General features: G+C 42.0%; 1 protein-coding gene across 9 annotated transcripts in view; it reads right to left on the bottom strand.

The window, feature by feature from the left end:
- Window positions 1-13,705, bottom strand: part of METTL9 (methyltransferase 9, His-X-His N1(pi)-histidine) — a 93,550-nt gene that overhangs the window by 32,223 nt on the left and 47,622 nt on the right. Inside the window, exon 1 of one of the 9 annotated variants that reach the window (XM_079120413.1) lies at window positions 9,291-9,368. The exons of 2 other annotated variants lie outside the window; for them this stretch is intronic. In XM_079120413.1, coding sequence (XP_078976539.1) covers window positions 9,291-9,335 — 45 coding nt within the window. In that variant the 5' untranslated portion in view covers window positions 9,336-9,368. Of the gene's footprint in view, window positions 1-7,069; window positions 7,491-9,290; window positions 9,369-13,705 lie in introns of those variants that run through there. 6 more of the 9 variants (XM_079120414.1, XM_079120416.1, XM_079120424.1 and 3 more) reach the window with 6 other exon arrangements.

The following is a 13,705-nucleotide window of genomic DNA, read 5'->3' as shown; positions in this document are numbered from 1 at the left end:
GTGTCCACAGCCTCGCCTTGTGGCATTCCCTACCAACCAATGACACAGGGTCCTCACTTTGTCAGTGCTCAACTGTTTTTCTTTTTCTGGAAGGTTCCTTTACCATGGCTGTCTCGCAGGGTATTTGCTCTGCCCCTATGCTTCCTACCACCCAGCTCATTGCCTCTTTATCTGGTTAATTCAAATTCAGTTTAAATATTTCTTCAAGTAGGTTTTTCTTCAACTCTCAGAATAGGTCAGCCCCTCCCCATTTTAATACCCTTTCACACTTGCCATGACTCCTTGGCAACATGTATGACCTCTGAATTAAGTAACTATACACAACTGTATGTTCAGTGTCTGTCTTTGCAGGTAGACTGAGGGCTTCCTAACGATGGGGACAATGACTGATTTCACAGCCTGGCACAGACACAGACAAGCAATGTCTGTTAAATGAGGTATTGCTAAGAATCCCAGGCAGTCTAAACAGACAGAATTTGGCACTTCTAATAAAATCCTAGTGGAAACATAAAGATAACCACAGAGATAGCTGTCACTAGGTTTCTGTCAATTTCTCAACTCCAGGGTTTCTACAAGGTCTTTCTTAAATCCAATTTTGCAAATAGTGGTTAAAGCTACCCACCCACTACAAAACTGCAATACCACAAGCAAGGAAGCAAGACACTTCTGAGCACCCATGTGTGCCAGGCACCTGGCCAGCTCTTTACATTCCATTTACCACTTGGTAACTTCTGAATAACTGGGAAGCCTGGGGTCCCCAGCAGCTTCTGCTGACTGCAGCTTCCAATCTAGGTACATATGGTTTTAGGAACAAAAATGTCTTTCAAAGAAGCTGCTACTCACCTCTACCAGTATGTCTGCTTGAGAAAAGAAAGCAGGACTATCCTCTAATTAAGCTGAACTGGACATGTTAGAGGAAAGATAATCCCATCTAGACAACAACCAAATTCCTATAGGCCAGGAATTTGTCATCCTTGGAGCTGACATTTAGGGCCTGATAATTCTTTGTCATGGGGGCTGACCTGAGCATGACAGTTAAAAACATCCTAAGTCTTTACCCATCAGATTCCTGTAGCACTACCCTGAATGACAACCCAAAATGCCCCAGGCATTTGCCAAATGCCCCAGAAGTGGGGGTAAACTGCCACTGCCTGAAAACACCTACCTGGGCTCAGACAGAGAACTTCATTGTCCAGACTCTCCAGCAAGTGTTGCCTAACTATCCTAGCATAACGTGTTGATTAGGGACTATAGTTGATTAACAGATGGGCTTGCTGGCTTCAGGGAATTTAAATTCCAGAGGGGAAAATAAAGGCAGACATCAAGAGAAACAAGCAAAGACACTATGCTCTTGATTGGGGTCTTCAGAGTCCTCAATGAGCAGTCAACTTGCTCTAAAGCCAACTAAAAAGAAAATCAGTGCAGGAGCCCTGAATCCCATCTGGTGGTCCTTCTAGAGTCTCTCCAGACAGACAGGCTTAAATGAAAAGCTATACAGAGCTCACAGCACTAGGTGGCTGCCTGTGATTTCCTGGGCACTTCAAGCAGGTGAGTTCTTAGAACACATGCTCCTCAAAGGCTACATAGACAAAGGTGTACAGGCAAGAACAAAGTACTATGCATAATGAACTTCACGCTGTAGGGACTACGTTTGCCATCTCTCATCCTCATCTGGAGACCAGTGTCTGCAAAGGTGTTCAATGAGCATTTGCCTTTAAAGCTCACTCAAACTGCGCTCAATCTAAATAACCAAGTAAATCTCTTAAATTGAACTAGAATTATTCCATTTAGTTATCTGCTGATGCCAACTACAATAAAATGTGATAACTAAATATAATACCCTCTAAAAATTATGGTAAATAGCAATGTTCTGTCTGCTTGCAATAAGACTGCAAAGATACTAATAATTAGCCAAATAATAAACAGTCAAATTAGGTAGGTCAGCAGGAGTGTTTTTGTATGATAGTATTCACTAATACTATGGAATTTTAGGTCATATTGTTTTAAAAATGTCTTCATTAAGCACATGAACCTATCAATATTTATATAACCTTAGTGGATGAATCACTCCTTCAAAATAGGAATTCAATTTTTCTATAAAACTGTATTTGCTTATTAGAATGAAGGACACAACTAAAAGCTTTTCTGAAATTATTTTCTGGAGTTTCTCATTGAGTCAAACATGAGATATGCTATATAGTTTTTTCTTCCAAAATACAAAGGAATTAAGCACACTAATAGAATCAGGAAGTTATAAAAACCAACTTAATGATTTTAGTTAGTGTGATATAATAAAAAAGTTAATATATGGATTCTGTCCCAGGTTCCATATATGGAACTCCAAAAACATTTACGGAATCTCCAGCGTGATTAAGGATAAAAGATATTCTTGTATTCCAATGAGAAGATCCCAGAAGCGGAGGGAGAACAAGCCATGACTCCACAGTTGGAACTCAGAGCCCCAGTCCCTAATCCCCAAGGATGAGAAAGAAACCCAATTTATTTTTCATATGACCTTCCCCTAGGCTTGTGCAGTAAGGAGAAGGACATGAAAAACCAGAGGAGATGTGCAGTTCAGGGAAATGCCTAAAAACCACACTGTAGGTCTGAGCACCCAGTTGCTCTCAGAAGAAATAGGTGACCAAAGACATGACACATTCAGTGCCACCACAATCAGAAAATCTTCACTGCTTGTGATCCAAGAACACAGAACCTTTCTATGCAAGTGGTTAGAGCAAGCCCACTAACACTGACCTTGGCAGCTAAGGATTCAAAAATCACATTCTAAGATTCTGCAATACAGTCAAATCAAAGACATTTCACCAATGACACCTTCTTGCATTTATGAGTCAATATTCAAGCCATCCCCCATTTTTCTACAAATGATTTAAACCCAACCCAATAACCTCTTTATGTGAGATTTCAATGCATTTGGTGGCAAGCACCCTCAAATCCATGGAGGGGATAATTTATACAGATTAGATTAAGTTGCCTTGGCTTTGATTTAATAAATAGTTGGCAAAACTATTGAAAAACTCACTTTAAAATAGTAGGATTTCAACAAAGCTTTGGAGAGTCTAAACAGCCCTTTTACTGGAAGCTACTAGTCTTCTAGGGCACCTTCGGAGGAGAACATAAAGACCCCCAGTATTCAGCAGAAGAAAGAGATCCTAGAATTCTGTGAAACTGAAGCAAATACTTGGTTACAGTTTCAATACAGGTTATAAGGAAGGAAAGAAACCCTTTCCAAAGTCTCTTTGGTGCTCTGCTACAAAGCCTACAGGCTCTGGAAGGCAGCTGAGAGGAGGACACCAATCCATCAGTGTCCAACTGGCTGGCTGACACCCTGAAGCACTGTTAACCCATGCCTGACTTCAACCAGCCTCCACAAGGTACAGGAGGGCACAGGACAGGAAACCCAATCTGCCCTTTAGCACAACATTAAACTCTGGCTGTGACACCCAAGTATTTTTTTTCATTTGGGAAAAAATAATTATTTCAATTCTATCTTGAATCTATTACCAAGTATAGCATGACACAGTTCTCAGGCTCACAGGTATATCCATATTTGCGATTTTAAGTTACATCTAAATAATTCCACGGGGCTGGAGTTATGGCTCAGTGATAGAGTGCTTGTCTGGCATGTGTGAGGCCCTGGGTTTGATCCTCAGCACCACATATAAATAAATTAATAAAATAAAGGTCTATCAACATCTAAAGATATTTTAAAACAATAATAATAATAATAATTCCAGATACTGAATGCTATCTATGCTTTAAAAAACAAAAACAACTGCAGTTTGTCACCTGGAGAAATTGTGGTTTGTTTCCAGAGTTTTATAACAATTTTTTCCACTCCATCAATTGAGAAGCTGTGAATGGCTATAAATATCAAGAATCTAGTTAGTGGAGTCTTAAAGGTCCTTTCAAGTTTCTATAGCCCCTTAATAGTTGCATTAACTTTAAGCACTAGGTGTGATGCATCAAAAAAACTAGATTCAAAGATTTTCTTGTTTTAAGTTCAGAGTCCACCAACATTAAAAAGAGATATCTATTAGTTTCTCACTGCCTGGCTCTATTTCTCCCCAGTGAGTCAATCTAGCCACCCTAACATCTATGACTGGGAATATGATGCTGATTAAGGAAGCTGGGAATTTTTTCTTGGGGGAGAAAAAAAAAAAAAACCAAAAACCTCTTTTTATCTCTGTAAAGGGCCACATAGTAAATATTGAAGGATTATGAGCCATATAGTACAACTACTCAGCTCAATTGCTGTAGACCAGAAGCACTCACAGATCTAATGTAAGCTAATGTTTCAATAAAACTTTATTTGCAGACACTGTAATCTGAATTTCCTATGAGTTTTGTGAAATAGTATTTTTTTTTTCTTGGTAACCATTTAAAAACGTACAACTATTCTTACTTCCCATGTGGGCCATATCCCTTCTCAAAGAGAAGCCCTGTTTCTCACTTGCCCAAAGTGAAACATAATCTCAATTTTGAAGCTTGCACGCTGAAACAAATTATTAAAGTAGTGCTACTACTATAGTTTTAGAGCTGCTTTGGTCCAAAGAAGGCTTCTATCTCTAGGCTATACTAACTAAATAGCAATTTTTAAAAAACAAATATTACCCAAGACCTCTCTCTCTAACCAAAGACTCCTCCATCATAATTCCTAGTAAAATAACCAGAAGGAAAACTTGCACCAAGTATGGGTCAATTAAATCCATATTCCTGCTTTCATGCAACTCCAGAAGAACCAGATGTGGCTGGTTGTGGAACCCACATTCCCAAATGAACACCAGAAGACCATGTTTAAAACTATTAATTTGAAGGGGGAGTAAAGTTACTTCACAAGCAACAAAGTTATGAGGCAAACCTAGAATCTGGAACATGAAAGGAATAATAAATCATCAGCTCAGCCATGATGCAGAAAGAACAGTCTCCCTCTTCCCTTTAGTTCACTGTGGTTTCCATACACATTTTACTTTTGTTCATTTTAATCTTTATTCATGGACAATTATATTTTCACAACATGAATGTATTCATCTCAAAATAATAGCTGAATTCATTATTCTAAGGAAAAGTTGATCCTCCCTAAGTATTTTAAAAGCATCAGATTAGTCTTCACCCTGGAGAAATTACCTGCCAAGTTGTAAATGCAATCGGTTAACACACACACACACACACACACACACACACACACTTTTGAGTATCTCAGAAACACAATAAGGTAAATGAGTTATTTGAAACCAGTATTAGTTTTTGTTAAAGTCCGACAGATTGAGTTTTAAAAGGTTCACAATTAGAAAAGACTGTTGGGAGGTATTGAAGCTATGTAAACAGCTATCATTCTTTCTAGGCTCCATAAAAATCAGTTTATAAACAGTCTTTCAATTTTTTTTTTTTAAAAAGTGCTATTTTTTATGAGCACTGAAAACATGGTGCTGCAGTAATCACAAGTATTGTCATAAATACGGACTAAGAGACTCAACCATAATTCCGTGTTAAATGAAAAAAACGTATTTTTTCTTATCCAGGACCTTCTTTCTATCAAATGCTTGTTAAAAATGACATTTGTAATTCATTGTTCTACACCATTATCCATGTTCCCTCTGGATATGATTTTCTGACAACTGAAGAGTTAACAGAATAGTACTTGTTTCTATGAGAATTAACTAGTTTAAGTAATCAACCCATGGCAATAAATGCGGTTTTATAATTTAAGATTGCATATTAAATGTATACACACTCCAACAATATCATAGGAGTGATCACCTAACACACTGTAAGCAGTGGGAGATTTAAAAAAAAAAAAAATTTACAATTCCTTTAAAAATAGGAAAAGGTGGTTCAGTGGTAGAGCACTCACTCTGCCAGAAAGAGGCCCTGGGTACCATCCCCACTAGAAGTAGTTTCTAAATAGAAATTAAATGTTACTTTTATAAATGTTTTGCTTTATCTCTTTCTTTGATTATTCTTTGCATTCACTAAGACAGATGAAACCAACCTGGGTGTGAATTCTCGGAACACCTGGTATAGTAAGTAAAACAGCACAGGAAAAGGAGAAATACATGAAAATGATGGGACTCAAAATGACATGAAAAATCATCAGTTACTGCCCTCTGGACAGGCAAAATGCACTTTATCAATACTGGCTATTAAAAGCCAACACTTTGGCAGAGCGTAAACGCCTCTTTTCGACGAATGCAAGGTTAACCGCCAACGACATGGTCCAATTTGAACTACCTGCCTCTTAATTCTACAGCTGTCCCACACATATTTCCTTAAATGGTGCAAAAATGAGCTAACGAAAAGACCACCTTAACCGTTCGCATCGCAACGCTCACGACCCACCAACTTCAACTCCTCAAAGAATTCACTCCTGCCCAGTTGTTTTTAAAACCCTTCCGTAGAGGCTTGCATCATCTTCCTCTTGATCACAATCTTTCGGGTCAGCTAACTAAACCGAAGTTTAAAGGAGACGCCTCTTGGGCAGGAGGGGAGGGTTCGGCGGCCAGGGCGCAGGGATCTGTCAAACACATTTTTTTAAGGGCTTAGAGGAAATGTCAGCCGGATGGCTCACGGTGCGCGGCTACATTTCCTTACGACCCTTTGTATGTTCAAGGATTCCACGAGACAAAAAGAGGGACCGGCTTCTCGTTGTGTTTCCCAGGGCTTAGGAAGGCTGTCCGAGGTAATGGGTCTTTCTTTCTCGGGCCTCGGTGACAGATGGGTGCCCCCGGCCACGCGCCAGCCGCGAAGTTCCTCCAGTCCAGCGGCCGAACGTCTGCGGTGGCCGCCCGGGACCCGGGGACAATGCGGGACTCCGGGGCGCCCACGCTCGGGCCCCGGGAGCGGGAAGGGGAGGCCGTCCTCCGCCCGCGCCGCCGAACAAAAGGCGCTGCGGGGCCGGGGCCGGGGCCGGCGCCCGGCGGGGAAAACTTTCCGAGAGGCCGGGGCCGAGGGGCAGCGCCCGGCCGCCCCCTCGCCGCACCGCCCCGCACAATAGCGGGGCCGAGCGCGGGAAGGCCGGGCCGCCACGCCCCCGCCCGCGCCCCGGCCGTACCTGGTGGTTGTCCTTCCTGCCGCCCGCGGCCGCCGCCGGCCCGCCCGGGCCGCTCGTCATGTTCACGTACAGCGAGCGGGTGAGCGGGCTCCGCAGCGTCCACATCCTCCGCGCCAGCCACACGGACGCCAGGCTCAGGCACAGCCAACCCACCAACAGTCTCATCGGGGGCCGCGGCCACTCGCTCGGATCACCGCCGGCGCCGGGGCGAGGAGGAGGGGGTGCCGCCGCCTCCAGCCACCGCCGCCGCCGCCCGGGCTCGAGCCATCGCGCCCAACTTGCCCATCCAGCCCCTCCAGGGCCGAGGCGGGGGGGCGGGGGGAGGAGCGGCCGGCGCTCTGCCTTCTCACCTCCCCCTTCCCTTCCGCCCGCGGAACGCCAAAGCCGCCGGCGCTGGTTTCCAGCCGGAGCACGTACGCGCGACTGGGGCGCGTTCTCTCCGGGCGCGCTCCTTCCGTCCAATGGGTGGGCCGGCCGGGAGGCGGGACAAAGGAGCGCGCATTAGCCTGGCGCGCGGGTCCGCGGGCGCTCGGCGTAATGGCGGAGGCGTGAACCGAAGCTTCCCAGCCTCTCCCGGGTATTGCCCGCAGCACCTCTGGGCCCTTCGTCCCACCGCACGGCGGGACTTTGACCTGGTTGTACAGACTGATCCCAGGATGAGAAGTCTCGACCCTTTCCTGCGTCTACTCAGACTCTGGTCCTTGACAGAGACAAACGCTGCCAGTTCTCGTTACTGCGTCAGCTGCCTAGTTTCCATTTTTATATTTCGGGCCGACAACCAAGACTCCCACCCCCAAAACTTCCACGCTACTTGGCGGTAGCTGCGAAGCAGGGAATTTAGAGGGCAAGGACCTCTGCCTTCCCCTCACTCCCACCGCCGCCGCCGCCAGTGTGCGGGGTCCCCAAGCCTGACGAGTTGCTGGCTACTGTGTTTCTAAGAGGCTTGAGTGAAAGAAAGCTCGGCCTTTGTTGGAAGCTTCTGTAGCTGGGGCGCCCATAAGGAAGTAATGTGCGGAACTGATGAGCCCGCCCAAGAATGAACACCCCGAGTTTGTTCCCTTGAAGTAACAGGCGGAAGTTGGACTCGACACTTAAAGCGAACTCAGCTCTGGGAGATTGACCCGGATGTTTCTTTGATCGTTTATAGCACGAGGAGACCTAATAACATTTCAGAACTGAAGAGTTACACTCTGTTCCTGTGTCTGAACTTCTTCCTGCTGCTACCCGAGCAACAACTAAGGAGTAACGAGTAACATATTTCCTAAGCCCTCTAATAATAACACCTCCCCAGGTTGGTTGGGAGAATGCTTTTCATTTGCACCAGAAATTATGTAAATACTTTTCATTTTAGTTCAAAGCAAAAGAAACTAATCTTTCAGTTTGATTTCATATTTCACTTCAGAGATTTTCATTTTAAAAATAGTGGGGTTCCACAAATGGGGAACAAAATAATTCCTTACACTTTATTAGCTGCTGAGAATTCTAGGTTGGTGCTTTTTTGATGACGAGGATATTTTGTTGCTTTATGTGACATAAGCTGTAAACAGCACCCCTCAAAAAAAAAAAAAAAGTAGCAGATGGGAGGGGGCTTTGTGTTTCCAGTATAGTCTGTCCCTGACTGCTGCTTACCAAAAACCTTAACAGACCGTACCTTACTAATTTAGCTCGAGCCTCCACTGGTCCTGGCCCAAAACATTTAAAAGGAACTATAATAGCAAGTCCAAATAACTCAGTTTGTCTACTGTGTCACCTCTCCCATCTCTTGGGATCAGTGTCACAGATAAAGCTGCCCTGTCCCAGTAGGGGAGAGGGCTACAAGCAACAGGAGCACATAAAATGACATATTTTGTTTTTGAAGACAAAGGAGACCAAAAAAAGAAAAGAAAAGAAAAGAAAAAGGTATGCCCCAGCTTTAACTGTTTGCCTAATTGCAGCTTCAGGATGGCAAATATGTCAGATGAACAGGAAGCAAATAGATGGCAGCTGCAGTCTGATTTGGGGGTCAGTTAACAAAGCCTGTCATCTCAAAGGAGCAGATTTTGCTATATACCTGAGCTGCCAGCTTAGAAAAACATGAATCACCCACACACTTACAAAATAAATAACCACCACAAAATGCACATATACATGTTATTTACATTTAGCAAGCACAGGAAGAACCCAAAGCACAGCATGATCAAATGATTTGCCTAAAGGTAACAGAGCAAATACCATAGCCGACCTTTTCATAGAGCTTGGTATCCCAGCTCGTGGCTCTTCCATCCATCTAAGAAGCCTTGCTGTCTCTCTCTTGTCAGAGAGCCTCCTGAATTACAAATGAGGAGGAAGGAAAACAGCAAGAGTAAATATACTAAGCAGAAGTTCAGATTGCCCTCTGGGACTGCCCCCTTCCTTCATCTACTAGAATGTCACTACTGTATATTAAAACCTCAGTTATCCATAATGGGGAGGGAAAGAGGCATAATGACACCAAAAGAAAGCCAGATATGAGCCAATATCCTCTCTAATGTGACTTTGAAATGCAGTTAGTGATATTCAAAAGACACATAACTGACACCCTCTCCCTTACCTCAGGCATCTAGCTGGCATCTCAGCTGTCACAGGCCCAGAATTTTGGCTGGATTACTTTTCTAGCTAGATATGGAAGCAATGGGTTTTTCTAGGTGTTCTTTGAAGCTATAAAATATGGCATTTTCATGTTCTTTTTTCAGTTACAAAGTCTAATGTGAAGAGAACCCATAGAGAGAGAGACTTGGATCTACACAAGGTCCAAAACATGCTGGTCACTGTTATTATCTCCTTGAAGAGTTAATGGTGTAAAAAGAGCTCATACAATTACATATATCCATGGATAGATTTTTTTTATATATACTTCTTAATCATTTTGGGTACACCTTCAGAGAAATACACGTTTTTTCCAATGTATTCAATAAAATGTGCCCTGTGGTTATTAAGTGATAAACACCTATAAAAAATATAACATTAGTAAATGCATTTGTTAAGTTTTGAATCTTAAATACACCCCAAGGCCCATATGTTAAAAGCTTGGTCACCTGTTTGTGGCACTATTGGGAGATGGTAGAACCTTTAGAAGTTAGGGCATAGTGGTAGAAAGTTAGGTCACTGGGGGCATGTCCTTGAAGGGATACTGAAATCCTGGCCCTTTCCTCTGGCTCTCGGCTTCCTGGCAGTCATGAGGTAAACAAGTTTCCTTCACCACATGCTTTTGCTGTGATATACTGCCTCTCCACAGAACCAAAAACAGAACCAAGAGCCCATGGACTAAAACCTCTAAAACCATGAACCAAAACAAGCCATTTCCTTTATTAAGTTGATTTTCTCAAGTGTTTTGTGACAATGATGGAAAGCTAACAATTTTCAATTTTTAAAAAATTAGTGTACAAGTTTTTATTTGAACTTAGTTGATAATAATTTCAGTCACTTGCATTGACATCACTGTGGTCTCCAATTGATCTAGTTCTCCAATTCTAAGTCAAGATGAAACTACAAACAGGTTTACAAAAGAATAGCAGCCTGAACTAGCAGAGTTCCAGAAGTAAATACAAATAACAAAGCACATCCTTCGTTGGCGGTCTCCCAGTGCTGTTCATTAGCATAGCAGTTTACCATTTGAACTCCTGAGGCTAATTAGCTGGGTTTGAAGCCTGGGTCTCTCTTCTTGGTTATATAATTTGAGGTAAATTACTTGACATGGCCAACTCTCAATTTCCTCATCTGTAAAATGGAAATAACAGTAATGGCTACCCATCTCATGGAAATATGATGAGGATTATATTATATACTCAATATAAAGGGCTTAATGTAATGCCTCAGCATGTAATAAGCACTCAAAATGTTAATTTGCTTTTCACTTTATCTTGGATAAGTGAATTTCCTCTGAGTATCCCCTTATTCACCTATAAACCTAAGGCCAAGATTGGAAGCTGTCTACTTCACATTACATCTGTGAGAAACAGCTGATTTGAAAACTTCAACTGTAAAACATCAACCGAGGGTATCGTAATAAGCATGCTCAGCCCTAAATGACTTTGGCCTCTCCATAAATCACTCTCTCAAAACTGAGGAGGATAGTTTCTCTTAAATAATGTGTTTATCCTCAGACCCCTTCATGATATTTCAAACCAACTAATCAGGGAAAGAAACATACACAGAACCATAAAACATGCAAACATGAAATCACAAAACCAAGCAGACACCTCTGAGAGGTTACCTACCTCTCAGAGGTGTCTGACTTTTTAATAGGAGTCTTTCCCTCCCTGATATCGAGAATTCTTCCCAAGTGGCTCATTTCTCCATCACTTGGGACATCCATGGCACTCCACCTGCTTCCGGCATCTCCTGAACTGCCACAGTATCCCTCCCATGGCATTCTTGCACCTGCCTCAGTTTATGTCAGGAATGTCAGCAGAAAGACAAATATCATTTCCATACACAATAATGTTTATCGAATACATGAATGTACCAGGCACTGAAATCTGTGGACTGGAAAGCAAAAGAAACGTGTCTCACCTTCATAGGGCTTACTGTCTAATAGGGAAGCAGAACTGACCAGTAATCATGCAGTGAACAGATAATCAAAAACTGCTGAATGCTAGAAATGAATTGCATGTTGGTAAATATATATATATTTTTTTTTTCCTTTAAGTTGCTTAGACTATTATATGTACAGATTTCAGAGAAAGTTGCCCCAAGGAAATGGGGCCTTGTGATCCTGTTTTGACATCCCCTTGCTAAGTTTGAGAGCTACCAGTTACCAAGTTGTCCAGGTTCCTCCTGGACTATAGCAAAAACTTATGAGAGTAGACAGGGTGCACCCTGTGGAATGTGAGGAATCACGGGGTCCCTCACACACACCCATGGATTTTTGGAGAAAACTAAATGAGGTTATGTCCATGCATGTGCCAGCACAGTGTCCTACATAGAGTCAGCTCTCAAGTGGCAGTGATGGCTGTTGTTATTGAAGCACAAGGCCAAAGTTAACCCAGCCCTCCTTAGACAAGCTACTTAAGCAGTCCCGAGGATGAGCAGCCAACTACTTTAAACTTAATCTCATTCAAGTCAGATTCCACTAAGGAGAATCCTTTGACATGATACTTAACTAAATCCTAGACTCTGCCAAACAAATCAGTTTCTCAAACAGAAACAGAACCACCTAATTTGTCCTTTATTAAAAATAATTTAGTTATAGATGAACACAATACCTTTATATTATTTATTTTTTATGGTGCTGAGGATCAAACCCCAGTGCTTTACATGTGCTACTACTGAGCTACAACCCCGACCCAATTGTCCTTTTCTAAGGCACAGTTTCTTCATAATATAGAGTTTCAACTTGAGGGATCACAAATCATAATTTATTGTGAGCATAAATTATTCTGACTGACGGTGGTATATCTGTGTCAAACAAGAGTCATGTAGTAAGTGAAAGAGGTTGCTATTTTGATGTAATATCCCCTGTGACTCAGTATCTTTACCTACAAAATTAGCCACCTCTGTACTTAGGTTGTGCATATGTACAACTGTTTGGGGATGTTTAAGAGAAATATGTACATATAATAGTCTAAGCAACTTAAAGGAAAATATTTTTTAAATATGTATTTCAACTAAGTAAGGTCCTTCCAATCACAAGTCAGTACTCTGATGAGAAAAAAGGCTGTTGTTTTCATTCCGTCTCTGGGGCATTTTCAAAGGTCCAAAGATCTTTCATCTTGTTTTAAATATACTTTCAAAACAACCCATATCCTTGGCCTCTTAATTGCTATCTCCTGTACGTATGTGGGTTTAGTCTTATGAATGGCTGCTTCCTCTCCACCCAATTCACCATATAACTTTATGATACTGTTTTGTTATACTTATTTTGAAGCTATAAAGCCTTCTTATTTTGTGACTGTTAAACTTTCAAACTTCTGTATGAAACAGGAAAAAATCACACTGTACAATGAGAATGCTTTTAAAACTTTAAATATTTTCTAGTAGACCAAATATGCTTGTACATAAACAAGTTATCTGAAAGCGTTTGTGTAACATACCACAGAAAAACCACATCTCCACTGGCGTAAAAAAGACCACTATTTAATTTTTGCACAACCACAAACTGGTCCAAAAATGAGGAAGAACACTTTTATGAAAGAGGATACTTGAGCAATTAGCCAACCTGAAAATCAGGCAGATCTTCCTTCTATGGTGAAAACTGTGATTTTTTTTTTAATAGCCACAGATAACCTAAGCTTGTTTTACAATTTAGCCAAGGATCTTCCTCAAACTTACTGTGTGAAACTCATTAAAAAAGAAAAAAAGGCTTTTGCCTACTAGAAAACTAAAGTTGAGGCATTGTGAGACCCTCTACGGTTTTCCTCTCCAGTTATGGTTTCCTCTGATTAAGCATTTTCTTTGTTGCGTACAGTTTCCTAAAACTGACAGTCAATACTGAATGCAGCTATTGAAGTTATTCTACAATAGAAACTTTATTTCTCAGTTCTTTAGATCTCGTGCATGCCAGGCAGGCACTCTACCACTCAGCTCTATCCCTAGCGCAATGCCCAAGTCTTTTGTAAACATTTGAAACATGTCAAGAGTGGGCATTAGTACCCCGTGGATTTCCCCAACCAACAGAAC

This window comes from Sciurus vulgaris, assembly GCF_902686455.1.
Source record: "Sciurus vulgaris genome assembly, chromosome: 18".
NCBI lineage: Eukaryota > Metazoa > Chordata > Mammalia > Rodentia > Sciuridae > Sciurus > Sciurus vulgaris.
This window is presented reverse-complemented; position numbering and strand designations above follow the sequence as displayed.